The following is a 24,041-nucleotide window of genomic DNA, read 5'->3' as shown; positions in this document are numbered from 1 at the left end:
GTGACCATCAAGGGAGATCCAACTCTAACTAGGAGGTTGGTGGAACCTGCAGCTTTGCTTAAAATGAAGGAAGTCGAGGTCTGGTTATTAGTGTGGGAGCTAGCGGAGACAGAGAAGGAAAAGGAACCAAGCCCGAACGTTCCGGAAAAAGAGACGTTCGGTCCAGGACTGACTCGGATGCAGACGTTCGACATAAAGCGAATCCTGGAACGTCACGCTGAAGTGTTTCACGAGCCGGACGGACTACCACCTGATAGGGGAATGGCTCATCGAATCCCCTTAAAGGAAGGGACAGACCCTGTGAATGTAAGACCGTACAGATATCCCCATGTAATGAAGGAGGAGATTGAGAAACAGGTGGCGGAAATGCTGAAGGCAGGCGTTATAAGGTCAAGCACCAGTCCATATTCAAGCCCTGTAATTTTGGTGAAGAAGAAGGATGGCAGTTGGCGGTTTTGTGTGGACTACAGGGCCCTAAACCGAGCTACCGTACCTGACAAATTCCCTATTCCCTTGATAGAGGAGTTGCTGGACGAACTAAGGGGAGCCAAATACTTCTCAAAGGTGGATTTAAAGTCAGGCTATCATCAGATACGAATGGGAGCAGGTGACATAGAGAAAACGACTTTCCGGACGCACCAGGGCCACTACGAATTCATGGTAATGCCGTTCGGCCTAACCAACGCGCCAGCCACTTTTCAGAGTGCCATGAACCAACTATTACAACCTTACCTGCGGAAATTCGTACTGGTATTCTTTGACGATATACTGGTGTACAGCCGCACCTGGGAGGAGCACTTGGAGCATGTAGCGACGGTGCTAAGGGAGCTGGTGGCACATAGATGGGTGGCAAACAGGAAGAAATGCGAGTTCGGCAGAACTCAAATAGGGTATCTGGGCCATCGGATATCAGAGAAGGGGGTAGAGATGGACGAGGACAAAGTGCGGGCAGTGCTGGAGTGGGAGAAACCGAAGACGGTAAAGGCTTTGAGGGGTTTTCTGGGGCTAACTGGCTACTACAGGAGGTTCGTAAAGGATTATGGGAAGATTGCCCGGCCCTTGACCGACCTTCTCAAGAAAGGACAGTTTGCGTGGACGGAACAAGCAGAGGAAGCCATGCTTAAGTTGAAGAAGGCAATCACGACAGCACCTGTATTGATTCTGCCGGATTTTAACCAGCCGTTCCACATTGAGTGTGACGCGTCCGGGAGGGGGATTGGAGCAGTACTCATGCAAGGGAAGCAACCCATAGCTTTCTTTAGCAAAGCGCTGTCGGAGGGATCGCTAGGGAAGTCAATCTATGAGAAGGAACTAATGGCACTGGTTTTGGCCATACAACATTGGAGGCCGTACCTATTGGGGCAACGGTTTGTGGTCCACACGGATCAGAGGAGTTTGAAGTATCTCTTGGAACAACGCATCACCACTCAGAACCAGCAGAATTGGCTAGCAAAACTCCTGGGATACGACTTTGAGATCGTGTACAAATCAGGTGTGACCAACAAGGTGGCGGACGCCCTATCACGCAAGGATGAGGATGAGCTGCGGGACGAGAAGGAGTTAACGGTGATGGTTCGGCCATATTGGCAAGATTTCAAGGAAATCTCGGAGGAAGTCGAGGCGGATGTGGAGTTACGGAAAGTGATTTATGACTTAAAGAAAGACCCCAACTCCCATCCCTCGTTCACGCTAGAGAACGAGCGTTTGCACTATAAAGGGAGGCTCGTGCTGTCGGCCCGTTCGGCCTGGGTGCCCAAGCTGATAGCCGAATTCCATTCCACACATACAGGAGGCCATTCAGGGGTCTACCGGACGTACCGCAAGGTGGCACAGTCGCTCTATTGGGTAGGAATGAAGAAAGCAGTGACCGAATTCGTTGCCCATTGTCTAGTCTGTCAACAACATAAATATTTAACCTCATCACCGCAAGGGCTGCTGCAGCCGTTACCCATTCCCAACGCCGTCTGGGAGGAGATAAGTATGGATTTTATTGTCAAACTACCCAAATCTAGAGGCTATGATGCTGTATTAGTGGTGGTGGACCGACTCAGCAAATACGGACATTTCATACCCCTAAAACACCCTTATTCCGCACGCACTATAGCCGAAATCTTCGTGAAAGAGGTTGTCCGATTGCATGGGGTACCACTATCGATCGTAAGTGACCGGGACCCACTGTTCTTAAGTAATTTTTGGAAGGAGTTGTTCAAGCTACAAGGCACTCGACTAAAGATGAGCACAGCCTATCATCCTGAGACGGATGGGCAGACGGAGGTTCTCAACAGGGTCCTGGAAGGGTATCTGAGATGTTTTTGTTCCGAACAGCCCAAGGGCTGGAGCACAGTGATACCGTGGGCGGAATACTGGTACAACACCAGCTATCAGGAATCAGCCAAATGCACGCCATTTGAAACTGTCTATGGAAGGCCGCCACCCTCCCTGCATAGGTTCGTCCCAGGAGAAACCTTAGTGGAGTCCGTCAGTCAGGAATTACAGACGAGAGATGAAGCCCTCCGCCAGCTAAAGTTCCATCTAGCCAGGGCACAGGAATTAATGGTAAGGCAGGCAGACAAGGCGAGACGACCGTCCCAAGTTGGAGTAGGAGATTGGGTCTATCTGAAGATTAGACCTCACCGTCAAACGACGATGTCGTCCATGGTGCAGTCTAAGTTGGCTGCTCGCTATTTTGGTCCCTTCTTGGTCATTCAGCAGGTAGGAGCAGTCGCATTTAAGCTGCAATTACCAGAGACCGCCCGAATACATCCCGTGTTCCATGTGTCACAATTAAAGAAGGCAGTAGGGGATCACCCGGTCGAGCCGGAGTTACCCAGAGATTTGGAGGGGGAGGCACCATCTCCACGACCGGTCAGAGTGCTGGACAAGAGGCAAGTGCACCAGGGAGAGGACGCACGGCAGGAAGTCCTGGTCGAATGGCAGGAAGGAGGTCCTGACGGGGCTACATGGGAAGATGCCCTCACCATCCAAGACCAATATCCTGACTTCAACCTTGGGGACAAGGTTGATCTTCAGGGGGTGGGTAATGTTAGGGCCTGGCGAGTATATGAGAGAAGGAGATATAGGAGGGAGAAGGGAGAAGACGAACGTGCTAACATGGACGAGCAGAACATGGACGAACGTTCGGAGCGAGGGGCGAGGACGAGCGTCCCAACGATGGGCGAGGACGAACGTCCTAACATGGACGAGCGTCCCAACGAGGGGCAAGGACGAACGTCCTAACAAGGACGAGCGTCCTGAATAAAGAAGAGCGTCCGCAGCAGAGAGGAGCGACAGCGTTCGTCTAAATGGCAAGCGGAAGATCAGGCGGGAATTCAAGGGGCGATCAGCAGAGTTAATTAGTAATAAATACAGTAAATAAGGACAGATTGATTATTTCCAAATAATTACTAATAATTACTAATTATTCCTTACCTTTTCTGGAAGGAGTGATTAATATTATTAATAGAGGGCACCTAGAGGTTAGGAGGTATGTTTTGATTATTGAAAGTATTGTTAGAGAGGTTATGCTCTCGTGTGACTGAAGGAGAACCTGCTCCCAGTCATTGGTTGTGTTTGTGATTACCCTAGTCTCAATAATAAAGATTTTCATTCATTTGAGTACGTACGTTTACAGTGAAAGGCAAGTTACGTGGTCAGACACGTAACAGAATTGGATGATGGAAATTCGTTCTAGCATGTTGGTATATGCGTAAATGAAGTTTTGATGGATTTGGGTGTGAATTAGGGTGGTAAACAAGGAAGTTTTAACTCACTTTTCATGGAATACGAAAATTGTGTGTTTTGCTTAGTTAATGAATTTTTGGTTGGATGAATTGATGGAAGTATGAGATGATTATTGGAATTGTGTATGTTGGATCTGTGTTGACATGAAAATTCGGTGGTAGTGCTGTTAGAAAGGAAATCAAGTGTCTTTATGGTCAATTTGGGCTATTTTAGAGGAAGTGAGGTAGGGATTTTGAGTAAATGAGGGCTGCAGTGTTCCTGGACTGTTTGGGCAGTCTAGACAAGTCCACTGTGACTTGTTAGAAACATAAAAGTGGTCTAAAACATGTTCCAAGTAGTAGAATCAAATTTGGGTCCCTAAGTTGTTGAAGTTAGTGTTTTGGAGCTGAAAGTGAACTTTAATCACTTAAAAAAATGGTAGTAGAAATGCTTAGAATCATTTGGATAAGTTTAATTAAGTCTAAAACGAGAATTAAGAGTCTAAGAAGTTGAGAAAAGTGGTTAGAAATGGTCAAGGGAGGTTCTGCTACCATTCTGCAGAATTCTGCATGATGTGAAAAACTGACCGTTCGTCCATGTCGGATTTGGACGATCGGTCATGCCATGTGTTGAGTGGCGTTCGGTCAAATGTTGGTTTGGTTAACGTTCATTCTTGGTAGTAGCGTTCGGTCATAATCATGCTTTGGCTTAGGCATTTAGCGTTCGTCCTTGTCTGGAGAGGGTTCGGTTTTCGGGGATGATATTAATAGCGTTCGGTCATTGGCTTAAATAACGATCGCTCAAGTTATGGTTTAGTAACGATCGCTCAGGTGTTGGTTAGTAGCGTTCGTTCATTCGCTGGTTTAGTAGTGTTCGGTCAGTTGATGGTTTAATTATCGTTCGGTCTTCATAAGGTTTGATAGTAAAGCGCTCGTTCAAGGAGTGTTGAATTCAATATGGTGTTCGGTTCTGAGCGTTCGGCCTAGTGTTTGATCTCACAGTGTTCGTCCATGAAGCGCTAGCTTTAACAGCGTTCGTCCAAACAGTGTCCGTCCAATGGTTTATGACGTTCGTCCAAATAGTTAACTCGCACCTGCACTTTGCAGAATTTGTTTTCGATAGTTTTGGGGGTTCCGGATGTCCGTTTTGGACGTTCTCTAGGTCGTTTTGGGGGTTCTTGACCCTTCCGGAACTGTTGGTAATGGTTTCAAACCTGTTTGAGTTACCTAAAAATGAGTATTAAAAAGATATTAAAAAGATATAAAGAAAATGTGTTAGGTGTACACTATTTTGAGTTGTTTGATATATCTATTTGATATGGGAATGTTGGGTGATCTGTTTGAGATTGCAAATTGATAGGAGAATGATGTTTGAATGGTTAAGTACTGTTGAAATCATGGTTGCATATGATTTGATTATAAGTTTCATGTTAAATGAAGAACTTGAATTGTTTAAAATTTGGTATTGTGATGATTATGTGATGATGATATGATATGTGCGTTATGGTATGCTTGGATTGGTATTGTGAGGATTATTGGATATGTGTATTTTTGGCTACTTGGTGTCATTAAATGAGTGGTGGATAGTAAGCGTTGTGGTTGCTGGCCCGGGGAAGCTCTATAGAGTGTTGGGAAGTAACCTTATACACGGGTGACGTGTGTAACCGCCTGGGGAATCTCTTACATTTATGTAAGAGTGATGGGGGTGACGTGGGGTACTAGTCCGGTGAAGCTCATTACAAAATTTGATTGGCGTTGTGCTTGCGGGCCCGAGGAATCTCTTTAGGCGAGTGATGAGGGGTATACTTGCACTTGTCCGGGGAAGCTCTTGATTAGAGTAATGGAGGGTGACTTGTGTACTTGCTCGGGGAATCTCCCTATAGAGTGATGGGAAGCAGCACTACACATTAGGGTAATGTGTAACGGCCCGGGGAAGCTCTGAAAAGAGTGATGGGAGTGACGCTAGTACAAATTGGTGTATGTATTTTGATTGATCTGTAATATTGGTGGATGTAGTCTGATTTATTTTGTAATGTATATTGGCGTATGCATTCTAATTTGATATTTTGATAAATATTGGTATATGCATATGGTTGAAGCATAATTCGTACTTGGGTATATAGTTTGATCTGGTTAAGGTGTGGATGACAGTATGTTATTATGAGTATATTTATGATGTATATGAATTGTATTTTGTTAGCTCACCCTTGCTTGTTTGTGCATGTGAATGCGATGATCGTGTAATGTGTGATGTTATACGGGAGCAGATGTTATTGCAGATGTGATGGCTGATATTTCTGAACATGCATAAAGGATGAAAGAGAGATGGGATAGATGACTGGGAATGTATTTGTTTGTAGTCGATCTTGACTATTTAAACGTTTTATTTTCGGAATAATCGGTTTGTAATAAATAACGTACTATTTTTCCGTGGAAGTTGAATATTAAAAATTTGAATTTTTACTTACGTGTTTTACGGAAAAATTAGTCAGCGTAACACAAAATTTCGGGGTGTTGCAGCCAACACTATTCACCGCGCTATTCCAACGAACGCTATCTGCCGACAGCTAAATTGCCGAACACTATGCTATTTGGACGGACACTATAAAATCCATCATAATCAGGCCGAACGCTAGAAACCGAGCACCATATTAGATTGAACACTATTTGGCCGTACGTCATGAGATTAAGCACTATTGACCGAACGCTAAACAGGACACCATATTAAATCGAATACTATTAGGCCGAACGCTAAAACCGAACACCTCATTCAAATCGGATACTGCTTGGACGAACGTTAAGATCAATCTCTTGGGCTCAACACTAAAACACCAAACGTTATTAGACCGCATACCATTAGTTCGAACACCAAAAGAACGAACGCTAAGATCAAGCACTTATGCTGGGCGCTAAAACTCCAAACGCTGATAGACAGAATACTATTAGGTCGAACACTATTGAACGAACGTTAAGATCGAGCACTTAGACTTAACGCTAAAACAGCGAACATCTATTAGACTGAATACTATTATTCGAACACTGTTTGGACGATCGGTCAAACATCAAACCTCATCTAGATCGAACGCTAAGTTTTTACGAGCATTACCTGAGGACAAACATCATCGAGACCGAACGTTCTCTATGAACGATCACTAACTTAGAATAATCACCATCAGGATCGAACGTTCACTATCAGATCAAGATCAAACGCTAATCATAATTCATACATCAAGACCGAACGCTTACAATCTAAACCTCAAAATACCTGATCCAGGTCGAACGCTATCAATCACTAATACCCAAGACCGAACGCTTATGATCCAAACCTAATAATCCAAATTAAGGACGAACGACTACAATCACTAGTTCACCAAAACGAACGCTCAAGATCACTTCCTGAGAATACCAATTTAGGACGAACGCTTATAATCACTATTGCACCAAAACCGAACGCTCTCGATTCAAACCTAAGAATCCAATTTAAGACCGAACGCTCAAAATTACTAATACACCAAGGTTAGAGGGTGTGGGAACGTAAACTCCTTGTGATTTTGATAACCTTGTGTGCCAATAACTAAGTGTGGCTATGTCCACTCATAAACAGTGAAAGATTTTGGATGGATTGTTTGAGCACTGATCACTACCATGAGCAAGGCTGGGCAATCTCTGAAATCGGTTCTCTTGGATTTGATTCACAAGAGCAATGGCTTGAGATCCTTCAAGCAAATTCATGCGCATCTATTGACTTCTGTCCTTGTTGCCAATGACTTGGTTATTTCCAAGGCTGCAATTTTTTTGGGAAAACATGTTACAGATGTTCATTACCCTTGCAATTTCCTGAAGCAATTTGATTGGAACTTGAGCTCTTTCCCTTGCAATTTGCTGATTTCTGGCTATGCCTCTGGCCACTTACCCTGGCTTGCAATCCTGATTTATAGATGGACTGTTAGGAATGGTTTTGTGCCTGATGTGTACACTATCCCAGCAGTTTTGAAATCTTGTGCTAAGTTTTATGGGATTGTAGAGATTAAACAGTTTCATTCCGTAGCTTTGAAGACTGCCTTGTGGTGCGACATTTATGTGCAAAACACTCTTGTCCATGTGTATTGCATTTCTGGGGACACTGTTGGTGCTGGCAAGGTGTTTGATGACATGCTTGTGAGAGACGTGGTCTCTTGGACTGGCTTGATATCTGGGTATGTCAAGGCTAGGTTGTTTAATGAGGCCATCGCATTGTTTTTGAGAATGGATGTGGAACCTAATGTGGCAACCTTTGTCAGCATACTTGGGGCTTGTGGGAAATTGGGTTGTTTAAATTTGGGGAAAGGAATTCATGGGTTGGGTCTCAAATGTCTGTTCGGGAAGGAGTTGGTGGTATGCAATGTTGTGTTGGAATGCCTATATAGGTGGAATGCCTTCTAGGAATATCCGTACTTGGAATGCCTATATAGGTGGCCTAGCAATAAATGGACTTGGGAGGGAAGCATTGAAGCTATTTAAAGATTTGATAGTGTCAGGTGCAAAGCCTAATGAAGTGACATTTCTTGCTGTTTTAACAGCTTGCTGCCATTCTGGCTTTGGTCAGCGAAGGCCGAAAGTATTTCAATGAGATGTCAAGTCCCCTCTACAACCTTTCTTCCTGGTTAGAACACTACGGCTGCATGGTTGATTTACTCTGCAGAGCTGGACTGGTGGAGGAAGCTGTGGAGTTGATAAAGACAATGCCCATGTCCCCTGATGTGCAGATCATAGGAGCGCTTTTGAGTGCCTGTAATACATATGGGAATGTTGGATTCACCCAAGAAATCTTGAAATCACTGCAGAATTTTGAATTTCAAGATAGTGGCATATACGTGCTTCTTTCTAATCTGTATGCCTCTAACAAGAAATGGGCTGACGTGAGAAATGTTAGGAGACTGATGAAGCAGAAAGGAATAAGCAAGGCTCCTGGGTCTAGCATTATAAGGGTGGATGGTAAGAGTCATGAATTTTTAGTTGGAGACAGTAATCATCCTCAAAGTGAGGATATTTACGTACTATTGGACATCCTTGCCAATCAAATATACTCTGAGGGGCATATTAATACCCTCTGCTAATCAGACAAGCACACTTGACCCTGAGCTCACGTATTTTGTCTATGGACTTGAACAACTTCTAATGGTGCATTCTATAAAGTGTCTCTAAATCATTTTAGACTTGTCTTATTTATTATGCTCAAACCAGGCCAGATTGGGACTTGATATGGAAGTTCATAATAGTTACAACGCGAGAGCACTGCATTTATGGAAAAGATACGGGGTCACTCCTTGCCAAATTAAGCTTAAGCTTATGCATTGAGAAGCAGCTCAGGAGCAAGATGGTTTCATAGGTACCCTCTTTTAGGGGCCAAAGGGAAATTTTGTCTTGCCCGTGACAGTGACAACGTTTAATGTTTATGATTGTGAGCGATCGGTCAATGGTCACCTGAACTTTGACGACAGTAGTTACTATGCCACAAGCTCTGACATGAGACAAACATAATAGAAATAGAAGCCACTTGGGTAAGTTCAGATAGATACGGAATGCGTCAACTCATTCAATGGCACGTGGTCATAATAATAGAAGAACTCTACCATTACTGGTAGTAGTTTTCCTGAAGCATGAGCATGCTGATTTTTTTATTTTCTTCCAAATGAGATTCCAATTTTATAGAAGATAAATTCTTGAAGATAAACATAATTTACACGACTTGTGTAAATTAAAGCAGTTGTTTGACCAAGTACTTGCATAGTTAGTTAAGTGGTGGTTTCAGAAATTGTCTATTCCGGAATGTGTCGTTTTCATCGAAAAGTACACGTATGTTTTGAGTTTATTTTTTATGACTATTGCTGAAATGAAACAAGAACTAGCAGCCTCCTCTCCCTTGAATCTTGTACAGTTCACTTTTGGCAACTCTATGTAAGGCCGTTCGGTCAAGAGCGTTCGCTTGTTTAATATAAAACTGAATTGGTTTATCATTTAGTGTAATTAATTCTATTATATAATTTTACTGTACTTTTGGGATGTTACAGGTGTTACACTACTTAATAAGAAATGATTAAATTAATTTCAGAGAGACCACATTAATATTAATTAACATTTTGGAAATAATTTTTCTTGTCTATCAGTGTAAAAAACAAATTTAATTCATCATTATAAATTTAGAGATTAAATGGTTCATGCTTCTGTACTTTTATCGAATCATGGATTAATTTCAGCAAAGGTGTCTGCAAAAGGGGAGCCCAAAAGGTATAGAAAGAAAAGACCAGGCCCAGTAAAGTTCGTGAAGAGGGAGGATGTTTCTTTCTGTACCCTGTCAATTTTCTTTTTACACTCTTCAAAACATTCCAGAATAATGTCGTGTAAGGAAAAATTTAATGGATGGAGGAGGAAACTATCGAAGAGGGAAAAAGCAAATAACCTTTGGGCCTTGTACCTCCGAACCAAAATTCGAAGGGTAAATTGGGAAGTTTTGGAAAAATATCTGAGAGGGATAAACCGGTAAGAGATGAGTGTTTGAGAAACAATAGAAGAGAAAAGAGAAAAGCGAGAAGAGAGAAGGATGTCGTCGTTGTCAAGCATGTTTGGGTGTGGAGTGGTGATGGCGCCACCACAAGCACTGGGAATTGGAAAGAGAAGTGACGGAGGATTGACGATAGTGTGTTCGTCTCGGCCGCAGAAGAAAGCGACTACGCATCACATGAAGACTCGGCCACGGAAGACGCAGCCATGGGATATAAACCGCAAGCCAACTGTGTACGATCCTATGCCTCCTCTTCCTCCGGATTGGACTCTCGTTATTCCTGCTGACGCTTCTTCTGCTTCCGCTGCTCCTCCGCCTCCCTCTGCCTAGCCACTCACTCGGTACTGCGTCGTCGTTTTCATGCTTTCTCTGTTTTCTTCAAGCCTCATATTCGCTACTCTTTAAACATTTTATCTTATATTTGTTGTTTAAATCTCAAATGAAACTTTTTTATCTGTGCAATTGTTTTGGATGAATTCACTTTCTTAGGTACGGTGAGCACGAGAATTCGATTAATTTGCGAACTGATGGTTAGGTTTTCTGAATGCGTCTAGTATACGTCAATTTTTAGACTAAAACTAGACACTCTCCCTACGCACTCAGGAACCCTTTGCAACTTCCTTTACCTTTATATTTCTGAATTCTTGTAGACAGATGTTCTTTCTGCCTACGCACTCAGCCTCCTCTCCCTTGAATCTTGTACAGTTCACTTTTGGCAACTCTATGTAAGGCCGTTCGGTCAAGAGCGTTCGCTTGTTTAATATAAAACTGAATTGGTTTATCATTTAGTGTAATTAATTCTATTATATGATTTTACTGTACTTTTGGGATGTTACAGGTGTTACACTAGTTAATAAGAAATGATTAAATTAATTTCAGAGAGACCACATTAATATTAATTAACATTTTGGAAATAATTTTTCTTGTCTATCAGTGTAAAAAACAAATTTAATTCATCATTATAAATTTAGAGATTAAATGGTTCATGCTTCTGTACTTTTATCGAATCATGGATTAATTTCAGCAAAGGTGTCTGTTGTGACATCCCAAATATATACATCATGCATATATAATAAAGACGTCATCATGCATAATATAGGAAAGCAGTCAAGAGTAATTTAAGGATTACAGTCATCCTCAGAATAGTGCAGAAATTGACAATACGATTATTGGAATCTCCCATGGAAATCACGAAAAATTTAAAACTTAAAATACACACAAATGTAATTAAACGAGTTCACGAAATAAGAATTAGTAATGCTAGGTTGCAGCACTGCCGTCTCCATCAAGAGCTGCTCCCAAGGTATCCTCCCCGCCATCTGCTCCCATCCAAGTGGATGATCATCGCCAAATAACATATCCAAATTGGCACACAACACAAACAATGCAAGGGTGAGCTAGATATAAAAAGCATGTTATCTCCTAGCACAATTAATTCATGCAATCATTCATAGGTTCATATAAAATAACAATTAAAGCATACTCATTGATCCATATATTCACATACTTCCATTACATGTAAACATTCATCCAAACATGGTAAACTGACATCACAAGACTTGTTACTTTATACCCCGACTTGTTCCTTTATAGACTGACTCGTCCGGACTAGAATGATTACCGAGCTATGGCGGGTCTTGCACTCGTGGTGGCTTTATGAAAATTTGGGCACTCCCGCCCGGTAGAACATTAGGCACTCCCGCCTAGTGGAACATTAGGCACTACTGCCTGGTGGAACATTAGGCACTACCGCCTGGTGGAACATTAGACACTATCCAACACTATGCAAATACACAACTCATTAACCCACAGTTCACACACTCATCTTTATACTCGCATAGTCTGTTGGCACTCCCCAACACTATGCAAGGTAAATACACACGACTCATCTTTGCACTCACATAGTCTACTGGCACTCCCCAACACTATGCAAGGTAAATACCCACAATTCATCTTTACACTCACATAGTCTGCTGGCACTCCCCAACACTATGCAAGGTAAATACCCATAATTCATCTTTACACTCACATAGTCTGCTGGCACTCCCCAACACTATGCAAGGTAAATACCCATAATTCATCTTTACACTCACATAGTCTGCTGGCACTCCCCAACACTATGCAAGGTAAATACACATGATACATCTTTACACTCGCATAGTCTGCTGGCACTCCCCAACACTATGCAAGGTAAACACACACGATTCAATTCTAGAGAAAATCAACTTTGAACCCAATACTATTTGTAGAACACTATTCATCCGAACACTCTTCATCCAAACACTATTCATCCGAACACTATTCATCCAAACACTATTCATCCAATCAGTTGTGGAACGAACGTTGCTGGACGAACGCCATTTCCAAATAACAGACCGAACACTATTTGAACGAATACTGTTCACCGAACTCGAACGAACGCTATCTGACGAACGTACTTTTCAAGCACCAGGCAAATTTGGACGAACGTCATTTAACAATTTGAACGAGCGTCTCTTCAAAATGGACGAATGCCATCTAACAATTTGGACGAGCGCCCTTTCCGGATGAACGAACGTCATTTTACAAAAAGACCGAACGCTCAGAATCGAAAACAACACTCGTTTGGACGAGCGCTCAAAGGAAGGACGAACGCTAAGCCGAACACCTGGACGAACGCTAGCCAAACACTTTGGACGAACGCTAAGCCGAACACTTTGAACGAACGCTAAGCCGAACACTTTGGACGAACGCTAAGCCGAACACTTTGGACGAACACTAATCCGAACACTTTGGACGAACGCGCTGAACCGAGGACGAACGTATAAATAATTCTAACTCATGAACGAACACTACACTCTTATGCACGAACGCTCACTCAACAACGTGACGAACGTCGCCGTTTCGGACGAACGCTCATCAAAATACATATAAAAATCGAACGTTCAGAAAATACCGAACGTTCACAAGGTCAAGCTGGACGAGCGTCCCCAAAAACTAGACGAACCCTCAGATAATTTGGCAGGACGAACGTTCAATTCGTCAAGTTGGACGAACGTTCAATTTGAGACCAAATTGGACGAACGCGATTCTGCAGATTATGCAGAATCACAGGTTTTTCCAGAAAACGCAGAAACCCATTTTCACTCCCAAAATTCTCAGATTTGCACCAAACATAGTATAATTCAACAATCAAAACGCAAAATATCTAGCTCCCCTTACCTCTTCAAGACTTCCTTTGTAAAATTTGTGATCCATCTTCCTCCAGAAGTGCAGATCAAGATCTCCTTTGCAACTTCAATGGTTCTCCACTTCATCTTCCAGATCTTGCTGCAAGGACTCCTCAGATGTCCATCCCTGCTCCTCCTCTCAGCCCTTTAGAAGTTGGTGCAGCTTCCCACGGGCGCTCTTTGGTTGGCTGGAAACGGAAGGAAGGAAGGGCTCCCTTCCTCCTGCTGCTCTCCCGCTCCCTCTCCCATGCCAAAATGAAGACACCCCCTTTCCTCAGCTTCTCCTCTTCTCTTCTCCCATATCTGCAACAACTCTTTCACTCCTCCAAAAGCAGCTCCGAACACTCCTCTCACAGATATGGCAGCAGGGATTTCCCCTCCCGGCAGAACCCATAGCTCCCTTTTTAACTTCCCAAACTCTTCCCTCTTCCCCTCTTCTTCTCCTACGAGCCTCCTTTTATTTTCTTTTTTCTTGTTTTTGAATGGGGAAGCAACGTGGGCTGTCTCCTTGTGGCCAACGTTCCTTCCTTCCCCCGTTTGTTTTGTTTTGTTTTGTTTTTTTTTTTTTTTTTTTTTTTTTTTTTTTTTTTTTTAATTTTACGATTCCTTACATCTGCAAAAGGGGAGCCCAAAAGGTATAGAAAGAAAAGACCAGGCCCAGTAAAGTTCGTGAAGAGGGAGGATGTTTCTTTCTGTACCCTGTCAATTTTCTTTTTACACTCTTCAAAACTTTCCAGAATAATGTCGTGTAAGGAAAAATTTAATGGATGGAGGAGGAAACTATCGAAGAGGGAAAAAGCAAATAACCTTTGGGCCTTGTACCTCCGAACCAAAATTCGAAGGGTAAATTGGGAAGTTTTGGAAAAATATCTGAGAGGGATAAACCGGTAAGAGATGAGTGTTTGAGAAACAATAGAAGAGAAAAGAGAAAAGCGAGAAGAGAGAAGGATGTCGTCGTTGTCAAGCATGTTTGGGTGTGGAGTGGTGATGGCGCCACCACAAGCACTGGGAATTGGAAAGAGAAGTGACGGAGGATTGACGATAGTGTGTTCGTCTCGGCCGCAGAAGAAAGCGACTGCGCATCACATGAAGACTCGGCCACGGAAGACGCAGCCATGGGATATAAACCGCAAGCCAAATGTGTACGATCTTATGCCTCCTCTTCCTCCGGATTGGACTCTCGTTATTCCTGCTGACGCTTCTTCTGCTTCCGCTGCTCCTCCGCCTCCCTCTGCCTAGCCACTCACTCTGTAAGACCCGTATTTTTTTGGACATGGTGGGGACATGGTGGTCACCCACCTCTTTGACTATCAAGATGCAATTATTGGGGGTGCATTTTACGGGAAGCTTTGCAAGGTGTGGGATTCATTTTTTGGCAGGAGAGGGAGAGAGAGAGGGAGAGCAACCAAAGGGAGGGAACCCTTTCTCCCATTTTCACCCGTCCAAAGAGCACCCATGGGAAGCTGTTCCAACCTTGGAAGGGGCTTAGAGGAGGAACTGAGTTGGGCATCTGGTGATGATGGAGTTCTTGCATCAAGAACTGGAAAAGGAAGTGAAGAGCTGCTGAAGTTCCTGGAAGATCTTGATCTGCACGTCTGGGAGGAGATTGATCCCAAAACTTACATGGAAGTCTTCAAGAGGTAAGGGGAGTTGGATTTTCTGGATGTTGATAGTGGTTGCATGAGTAGGATGCTGGAAAATTGTGGTTGTATGTATGGTTGGATTGAAATTGATGTGTTGATTCATGTATGAAATCTTGTATGCTTTGGAATTGAAAGAAATTGGAATTTCATAGCTTTTAGTCATTTGGAGAGGAAGTGAGGTAGTGATTTTGAGCATTTGGGGTCTAGAGTGTTATTGAGCCTTTGGAACAGTTTCACCCACTGTATTATGACTTGTTAGAGTCATCATATTGATCAAAACAGGTGCAAAATGGTTGCTGTCAACTGGTATGGGGCTGGACGACTTCTGGTTCGCGCCCGGCGCCCCCGGTGGCGCCCAGGCGCGAGAGTCTCGCAGAAAGTCGCGCCCAAGCGCCCCTTGTTGGCGCCCGGGCGCGAGGTGTTCGAAAAAAGTGACTTTGTCTTTGTTTTTGATAGTTTTTGGGGTTCCGGGTGTCCGTTTTGGACGTTTCTTAAGTCGTTTTAGAGGTTTTGGACCCTTCCGGAACTGTTGGTGATGGTTTCAAAGCCATTTTCTTTGCCTAAGTATGAGTTACGGGGATTTGTATTGTTTAGTGGTTCTCTTGAGACTGTTATTGTTTAGTAATGTGTATTAGATTGATTAATGTTGTTTGCTTAACAGATTTTTATGCATGTGGAATGTTGGAATGCATAGTATGATATGATTTATGTGGGAAGTATGTAAATGTATGAGGTATGTTGGATTTGTTGTGATAATTATGAGCGTTCGGCTTTTGGGGTATAACGAGCGTTCGGTTTTTGAGTATAAGTGAACGTTCGGTTTTTGGATATAAGGGAGCGTTCGGTTTTAAGTGTTCGGTGTGGATCTTGGACGTTCGTCCTTTGTTTCAGTGAGCGTTCGTCCTTGTTTTCTGGGAGCGTTCGTCCTTGTTTTCTGGGAGCGTTCGTCCTTTGTTTTGGGAGCGTTCGTCCTTGATTTTGAGAGCGTTCGTCCTTGGTTTTATGAGCGTTCGTCCTGGGAGCTCGGCAGCGTTCGGTTTTGATGAGGATTGATTTCAGGACGTTCGTTCAGACAGCATCAGAGTTGGAAATAGCGTTCGGTAATAATGCATGAATCCATGGGAGTATTTTGAAGCAATTATTGAGAATTGTTGGTTATTTTCCTTGATCCAATATTGGTTTAGTTATACATATTATTGAGAATATGTATGACTTCGTGATTGAGCACGTTTATTCTATTGGTTTAGTTATACATATTATTGAGAATATGTATGACTTCGTGATTGAGCACGTATATTCTAGTTATACATATTATTGAGAATATGTATGACTTCGTGATTGAGCACGTTTATTCGGTTGGAGGTGGTACATACACTATGTTATTTACTTGTAACTTCGTCGGTCTTTTTAGCATTTTTGCTAGTCTCACGCGTGAGACGGAGATTCGAGTGTCACCTTCTTCTGCGCGAGGAGGTGAATGTCTCGCCCACTGACTTCGGCTCGTGTTGAGTATAGTGCATCGTTACGCGTAGTATCGATGTTTTTACTCGTTAGTCCTTGAGGAGTCGGGGAGATAGGTCTGAAGTCGCGATGGATGACGGCTCGAGTCGCCTGTTATTGAGAGCAGGTTATGACGACGAATTACAAGTAAACGACATCAGTTTATGAAAGACTAGTATGCAGTGTCATGTGAGTCGATTTATCATGGGAATTATTATAGTATATGTAGTGGGTTTATAATGTGATAATTCTGGTTATTCATTCTTGCATGTTGTGGCTGTGGTTTCTAACCGTGATGGTCGTACGGATACAGGAGAGATGGTAGTGCAGATAAAGTTGGATTTGGAATACTTCGAGAGAGAGACGGGAATTAAACTTGTTGGATCTATAGGTAGTAACGAGCGTTCTTACTAGTGACGTTCGGTCTTGGTGTTATTTATTTCCAGGTAGCGAGTGTTATTAGGTAACAGTTGATCTTGATGTTAGTGGATCTGAGGTAGCTAGCGTCCGATCTTAATTTGGTAACCTGAGGTTTAGTTTGATTACGTTCGGTCAGTACTGAGGTGTTCAGCAGAGTACTCTAGGCGTTTAACCCAGACTCAAGCGTTCTTTATTATAGTGTTCTGTCTCGTAGCGATGGTTCATAGGGGATGATCTTTATTGGTGATGTTGCTCTGAGGTTGTAATCATTTATAGGGAGTGACCAGCCTTGATAGTCGTTGAGGTAACGATTAATTAATAAATAGTGATTAGTTGTGATGATGCATGATTCAGGAAGTGATCATTCATAGGTAATGCTCGGGTCGGATGATGATTGTCTCAGGTAGGGATCATTAATAGTTAGTGGTTGTACGTAGGGAACATCTGGTCTCGATGAGGTTACCCTCAGATAGAATTAAATCCAGTAAAGTGATCAATAAAGTGTTCGTCTGAATGGTACTTAATCTGTGGTGTGCGAGATTTGATCTTTGAGCAATAGTTCGAATAGTGTTTGAAATAATAGTAATTGTTCTAGCAGAGTACACTGTTTTAACGTGAAGTCTAAGTACTTGATCTTAATCAGCGTTTGATCTTTTGGTATTCGACCTAATGGTAATCGGTATAATAGCGGTTGATGTTTAGTTTCGAGCTTAAGTGATCAATCTTAATGTTCGTGTAAACAGTATTCGATGTAATATAAGTTCGTTGTTTTATCGTTTGATTCAGTAATGATATGATATCTGGGTATGTATTGAGGTTGAGGGTACTGTAGTAGGATGTCTTGATTTGTGGTTGATTGTGGACATATTGAGGGGACTAAGAATGAAATTACAAGTGGGGCACTTTCCGTTGATTTGTTCATCAACGTATCGTCCGGATGAGAGTTTATTGTGTACTGGGTTGATTATTAGGTACTATGGAATGAGTGTCCAACAGGAATTGTGGTACGTTGGCTTGAGGATGTCTGATTTAATTATTATATGATATTTGTATTGAAATAACTATGCACGTTTTATAAATGATGTGTTTCAGGTTAGCTCACCCTTACTTTGCTTGTTTGTGCATGTGAATGCGATGATCGTATAATGTGTGATGTTATACGGGAGCAGTTGAAGGATTGTCACGTGATCCTGTGCAAATGGAGGAAGAGATGGAAGCTCGAATTAGAAGGATTTAAGGTTATCTTTGCAGTTGCGTCTGAGCTTAAAACTGATGTATAGATTTTAGTTTATGTTCGGGATGTTATGTATTATTACAACATTTAAGTTTTGAATATAAATTTTAATTTTTAGGGTGAATTTTTGGGATGTTACAGTAATGGTATCAGAGCAGTTCATCCTTAGGATGACCTCTGTGTTGTGGGTTTACCGTGTCTTCGCTGTGAAGAATTTAGTGTAAATGGTTTGATTTACCACTTCCTCCGTGTCTATATAGTAAGATGTGTATCTAACTAGATGTTTTGAGAACAGAAAACGTCTTGATAAGAGTAATGAGGGTGCACACTCATGACTTTTACCATAGACGATTTTCCTTTCTTGATTCTGAAGGTTAGAGTTAAGAAAAGGTTAGAGTTTTAGTGGTGTTTCCTGTAGTAATTCGTGTCTTGTTCTTGCTTTTGTGGTAGTCTTTTGTGCTCGATAGTAGTAGAGGAATGCATATTCAAGGACAACTTGAGTTGTATACCTTTATTAGAATTGGTTTAAGCCTTTGAGACAAGATCTTGCCGCGAAGATAGGAGTTAGAAGACTAAAAGTTAAGCTTCGGAGGGCGAGTGAAGATATTGGAGTTTAGGAGTAAGGTTATGAGTGATGAAAATTTCCAGAAATCAAGTCATAAGGTCATATGTTGTACGTTCGCAAGAAGTTCAGAGGCTAGATTAAGAGAAGCTTTGGATAAATATGGTTGTAACAAGGTTGGAGAAATGAGTTGGGTTTAGAATATCAGTAACGTTAACAGTCAGAAGAAAAGGACGTGTTGGCGAGAAACGGGGTGACGCTGTGAGAGTTTGGTAACATGAACCTATGTATTAGTGATGGTTGGAATCTGAATAAGAAAATGGTGGATGACCTAAAATTTAAGTTAAGAAAGGAATAGGAAATTCTATAGCAGACTAGGGGAAATAAGTATCAAGAAAGGAAGTAGAAGGAGAAAATTTCGAGAGGTAGTCAGATAAGGCAGGACATGAGGTATTTGAAAGAGAATGAAGTATTGTTAGGATCTTAAGTTAAGTGGGAAAATTTGAAGGAGATGATCAAGTTGTATCAGCAAGTGGATGATTCAGAGTCAAGTTTAGTTGGATGTTTCAAGATTAGTAGTTCACACAGAAGAAAGGTTTGATCATAGGCTAAGATGAAAGGTTTCAAACGATGAAGACAAAGGTATGTTTTTGTCGATCAGTGTTTTAAGGCAAGACCTCCTAGAAAATGATAGTTGCTTCTTAGTGTTATCACCCATGGAAGCGACTCAAGCTGCAGATCTTGCGGTGCAGGAGAACTCGGAGTGTAAACTTTGCGGTCGTGAATGACTTCTTAGATGTTTTCTTGAAGAAGTTTCTTGTTTCCTCCTTCACGAAAGCATGAAGATCATTTTAGGTAAGTGTTTAAGGTTGAGAGTATGCAAGCCAGAAAGGATTTGTCATTTGAAGTGCAACCACTAGGGATCGAGGACGAACTGTTAAACGATTTAAGGTCATCTGGAATGGTATCACAGGCAACCCTACCTGGAGGTTAGAGGATGAGATGAGAGAAACTTACCTCGACTAGTTCCGATAAGCTTAATTTTCGAGGACGAAAATTTTTGTTGTTGGGGAGAATGTAAGACCCGTATTTTTTTGGACATGGTGGGGACATGGTGGTCACCCACCTCTTTGACTATCAAGATGCAATTATTGGGGGTGCATTTTACGGGAAGCTTTGCAAGGTGTGGGATTCATTTTTTGGCAGGAGAGGGAGAGAGAGAGGGAGAGCAACCAAAGGGAGGGAACCCTTTCTCCCATTTTCACCCGTCCAAAGAGCACCCATGGGAAGCTGTTCCAACCTTGGAAGGGGCTTAGAGGAGGAACTGAGTTGGGCATCTGGTGATGATGGAGTTCTTGCATCAAGAACTGGAAAAGGAAGTGAAGAGCTGCTGAAGTTCCTGGAAGATCTTGATCTGCACGTCTGGGAGGAGATTGATCCCAAAACTTACATGGAAGTCTTCAAGAGGTAAGGGGAGTTGGATTTTCTGGATGTTGATAGTGGTTGCATGAGTAGGATGCTGGAAAATTGTGGTTGTATGTATGGTTGGATTGAAATTGATGTGTTGATTCATGTATGAAATCTTGTATGCTTTGGAATTGAAAGAAATTGGAATTTCATAGCTTTTAGTCATTTGGAGAGGAAGTGAGGTAGTGATTTTGAGCATTTGGGGTCTAGAGTGTTATTGAGCCTTTGGAACAGTTTCACCCACTGTATTATGACTTGTTAGAGTCATCATATTGATCAAAACAGGTGCAAAATGGTTGCTGTCAACTGGTATGGGGCTGGACGACTTCTGGTTCGCGCCCGGCGCCCCCGGTGGCGCCCAGGCGCGAGAGTCTCGCAGAAAGTCGCGCCCAAGCGCCCCTTGTTGGCGCCCGGGCGCGAGGTGTTCGAAAAAAGTGACTTTGTCTTTGTTTTTGATAGTTTTTGGGGTTCCGGGTGTCCGTTTTGGACGTTTCTTAAGTCGTTTTAGAGGTTTTGGACCCTTCCGGAACTGTTGGTGATGGTTTCAAAGCCATTTTCTTTGCCTAAGTATGAGTTACGGGGATTTGTATTGTTTAGTGGTTCTCTTGAGACTGTTATTGTTTAGTAATGTGTATTAGATTGATTAATGTTGTTTGCTTAACAGATTTTTATGCATGTGGAATGTTGGAATGCATAGTATGATATGATTTATGTGGGAAGTATGTAAATGTATGAGGTATGTTGGATTTGTTGTGATAATTATGAGCGTTCGGCTTTTGGGGTATAACGAGCGTTCGGTTTTTGAGTATAAGTGAACGTTCGGTTTTTGGATATAAGGGAGCGTTCGGTTTTAAGTGTTCGGTGTGGATCTTGGACGTTCGTCCTTTGTTTCAGTGAGCGTTCGTCCTTGTTTTCTGGGAGCGTTCGTCCTTGTTTTCTGGGAGCGTTCGTCCTTTGTTTTGGGAGCGTTCGTCCTTGATTTTGAGAGCGTTCGTCCTTGGTTTTATGAGCGTTCGTCCTGGGAGCTCGGCAGCGTTCGGTTTTGATGAGGATTGATTTCAGGACGTTCGTTCAGACAGCATCAGAGTTGGAAATAGCGTTCGGTAATAATGCATGAATCCATGGGAGTATTTTGAAGCAATTATTGAGAATTGTTGGTTATTTTCCTTGATCCAATATTGGTTTAGTTATACATATTATTGAGAATATGTATGACTTCGTGATTGAGCACGTTTATTCTATTGGTTTAGTTATACATATTATTGAGAATATGTATGACTTCGTGATTGAGCACGTATATTCTAGTTATACATATTATTGAGAATATGTATGACTTCGTGATTGAGCACGTTTATTCGGTTGGAGGTGGTACATACACTATGTTATTTACTTGTAACTTCGTCGGTCTTTTTAGCATTTTTGCTAGTCTCACGCGTGAGACGGAGATTCGAGTGTCACCTTCTTCTGCGCGAGGAGGTGAATGTCTCGCCCACTGACTTCGGCTCGTGTTGAGTATAGTGCATCGTTACGCGTAGTATCGATGTTTTTACTCGTTAGTCCTTGAGGAGTCGGGGAGATAGGTCTGAAGTCGCGATGGATGACGGCTCGAGTCGCCTGTTATTGAGAGCAGGTTATGACGACGAATTACAAGTAAACGACATCAGTTTATGAAAGACTAGTATGCAGTGTCATGTGAGTCGATTTATCATGGGAATTATTATAGTATATGTAGTGGGTTTATAATGTGATAATTCTGGTTATTCATTCTTGCATGTTGTGGCTGTGGTTTCTAACCGTGATGGTCGTACGGATACAGGAGAGATGGTAGTGCAGATAAAGTTGGATTTGGAATACTTCGAGAGAGAGACGGGAATTAAACTTGTTGGATCTATAGGTAGTAACGAGCGTTCTTACTAGTGACGTTCGGTCTTGGTGTTATTTATTTCCAGGTAGCGAGTGTTATTAGGTAACAGTTGATCTTGATGTTAGTGGATCTGAGGTAGCTAGCGTCCGATCTTAATTTGGTAACCTGAGGTTTAGTTTGATTACGTTCGGTCAGTACTGAGGTGTTCAGCAGAGTACTCTAGGCGTTTAACCCAGACTCAAGCGTTCTTTATTATAGTGTTCTGTCTCGTAGCGATGGTTCATAGGGGATGATCTTTATTGGTGATGTTGCTCTGAGGTTGTAATCATTTATAGGGAGTGACCAGCCTTGATAGTCGTTGAGGTAACGATTAATTAATAAATAGTGATTAGTTGTGATGATGCATGATTCAGGAAGTGATCATTCATAGGTAATGCTCGGGTCGGATGATGATTGTCTCAGGTAGGGATCATTAATAGTTAGTGGTTGTACGTAGGGAACATCTGGTCTCGATGAGGTTATCCTCAGATAGAATTAAATCCAGTAAAGTGATCAATAAAGTGTTCGTCTGAATGGTACTTAATCTGTGGTGTGCGAGATTTGATCTTTGAGCAATAGTTCGAATAGTGTTTGAAATAATAGTAATTGTTCTAGCAGAGTACACTGTTTTAATGTGAAGTCTAAGTACTTGATCTTAATCAGCGTTTGATCTTTTGGTATTCGACCTAATGGTAATCGGTATAATAGCGGTTGATGTTTAGTTTCGAGCTTAAGTGATCAATCTTAATGTTCGTGTAAACAGTATCCGATGTAATATAAGTTCGTTGTTTTATCGTTTGATTCAGTAATGATATGATATCTGGGTATGTATTGAGGTTGAGGGTACTGTAGTAGGATGTCTTGATTTGTGGTTGATTGTGGACATATTGAGGGGACTAAGAATGAAATTACAAGTGGGGCACTTTCCGTTGATTTGTTCATCAACGTATCGTCCGGATGAGAGTTTATTGTGTACTGGGTTGATTATTAGGTACTATGGAATGAGTGTCCAACAGGAATTGTGGTACGTTGGCTTGAGGATGTCTGATTTAATTATTATATGATATTTGTATTGAAATAACTATGCACGTTTTATAAATGATGTGTTTCAGGTTAGCTCACCCTTACTTTGCTTGTTTGTGCATGTGAATGCGATGATCGTATAATGTGTGATGTTATACGGGAGCAGTTGAAGGATTGTCACGTGATCCTGTGCAAATGGAGGAAGAGATGGAAGCTCGAATTAGAAGGATTTAAGGTTATCTTTGCAGTTGCGTCTGAGCTTAAAACTGATGTATAAATTTTAGTTTATGTTCGGGATGTTATGTATTATTACAACATTTAAGTTTTGAATATAAATTTTAATTTTTAGGGTGAATTTTTGGGATGTTACACACTCGGTACTGCGTCGTCGTTTTCATGCTTTCTCTGTTTTCTTCAAGCCTCATATTCGCTACTCTTTAAACATTTTATCTTATATTTCTTGTTTAAATCTCAAATGAAACTTTTTATCTGTGCAATTGTTTTGGATGAATTCACTTTCTTAGGTACGGTGAGCACGAGAATTCGATTAATTTGTGAACTGATGGTTAGGTTTTCTGAATGCGTCTAGTATACGTCAATTTTTAGACTAAAACTAGACACTCTCCCTACGCACTCAGGAACCCTTTGCAACTTCCTTTACCTTTATATTTCTGAATTCTTGTAGACAGATGTTCTTTCTGCACTACTTTTCTTCTTACAGTTTTCTTTTTCACATTTTTTTTGTCTCTTATTTCTTTTCTCCACTTAGCTATGTTCTCGCATGTATACATATACTAGAGAAATTAAAGAAAGAGGCATA

The 24,041-nt window shown here is 41.9% G+C and overlaps 2 protein-coding genes, 2 long non-coding RNA genes and 1 pseudogene across 5 annotated transcripts; 4 read left to right on the top strand and 1 right to left on the bottom strand.

Annotated features, from left to right (window-relative positions):
• Positions 1-7,316: 7,316 nt before the first annotated feature.
• LOC128194283 (pentatricopeptide repeat-containing protein At4g38010-like) lies at positions 7,317-9,362 on the top strand (annotated as a pseudogene).
• Positions 9,363-10,299: 937 nt separating this feature from the next.
• Positions 10,300-10,590, top strand: LOC128194282 (50S ribosomal protein 6, chloroplastic-like). The gene has a single exon (XM_052869472.1). The coding sequence runs from the start codon at positions 10,300-10,302 to the stop codon at positions 10,588-10,590; it is 291 nt and encodes a 96-aa protein (XP_052725432.1).
• Positions 10,591-11,328: 738 nt separating this feature from the next.
• Positions 11,329-13,971, bottom strand: LOC128194261 (uncharacterized). Its single transcript, XR_008245642.1, has 2 exons — positions 13,462-13,971; positions 11,329-11,579 (listed from the first exon to the last, which is right to left on the bottom strand). It is a non-coding gene; the product is annotated as an uncharacterized LOC128194261 (long non-coding RNA).
• A 446-nt stretch (positions 13,972-14,417) lies between these two features.
• Positions 14,418-14,708, top strand: LOC128194281 (50S ribosomal protein 6, chloroplastic-like). Its single transcript, XM_052869471.1, has one exon. The coding sequence runs from the start codon at positions 14,418-14,420 to the stop codon at positions 14,706-14,708; it is 291 nt and encodes a 96-aa protein (XP_052725431.1).
• LOC128194260 (uncharacterized) lies at positions 14,706-23,718 on the top strand. 2 transcript variants are annotated; one of them, XR_008245640.1, is made up of 2 exons: positions 14,706-20,295; positions 23,388-23,718. It is a non-coding gene; the product is annotated as an uncharacterized LOC128194260 (long non-coding RNA). The 2 variants fall into 2 exon arrangements; XR_008245641.1 differs by having other exon boundaries at positions 14,706-23,222.
• Positions 23,719-24,041: the final 323 nt, after the last annotated feature.

Source organism: Vigna angularis, chromosome 10 (genome assembly GCF_016808095.1).
Source record: "Vigna angularis cultivar LongXiaoDou No.4 chromosome 10, ASM1680809v1, whole genome shotgun sequence".
NCBI classification, from domain to species: domain Eukaryota; kingdom Viridiplantae; phylum Streptophyta; class Magnoliopsida; order Fabales; family Fabaceae; genus Vigna; species Vigna angularis.
The sequence above is the reverse complement of the archived record's forward strand: the minus strand, read 5'-3'. Positions and strand labels throughout refer to the sequence as shown.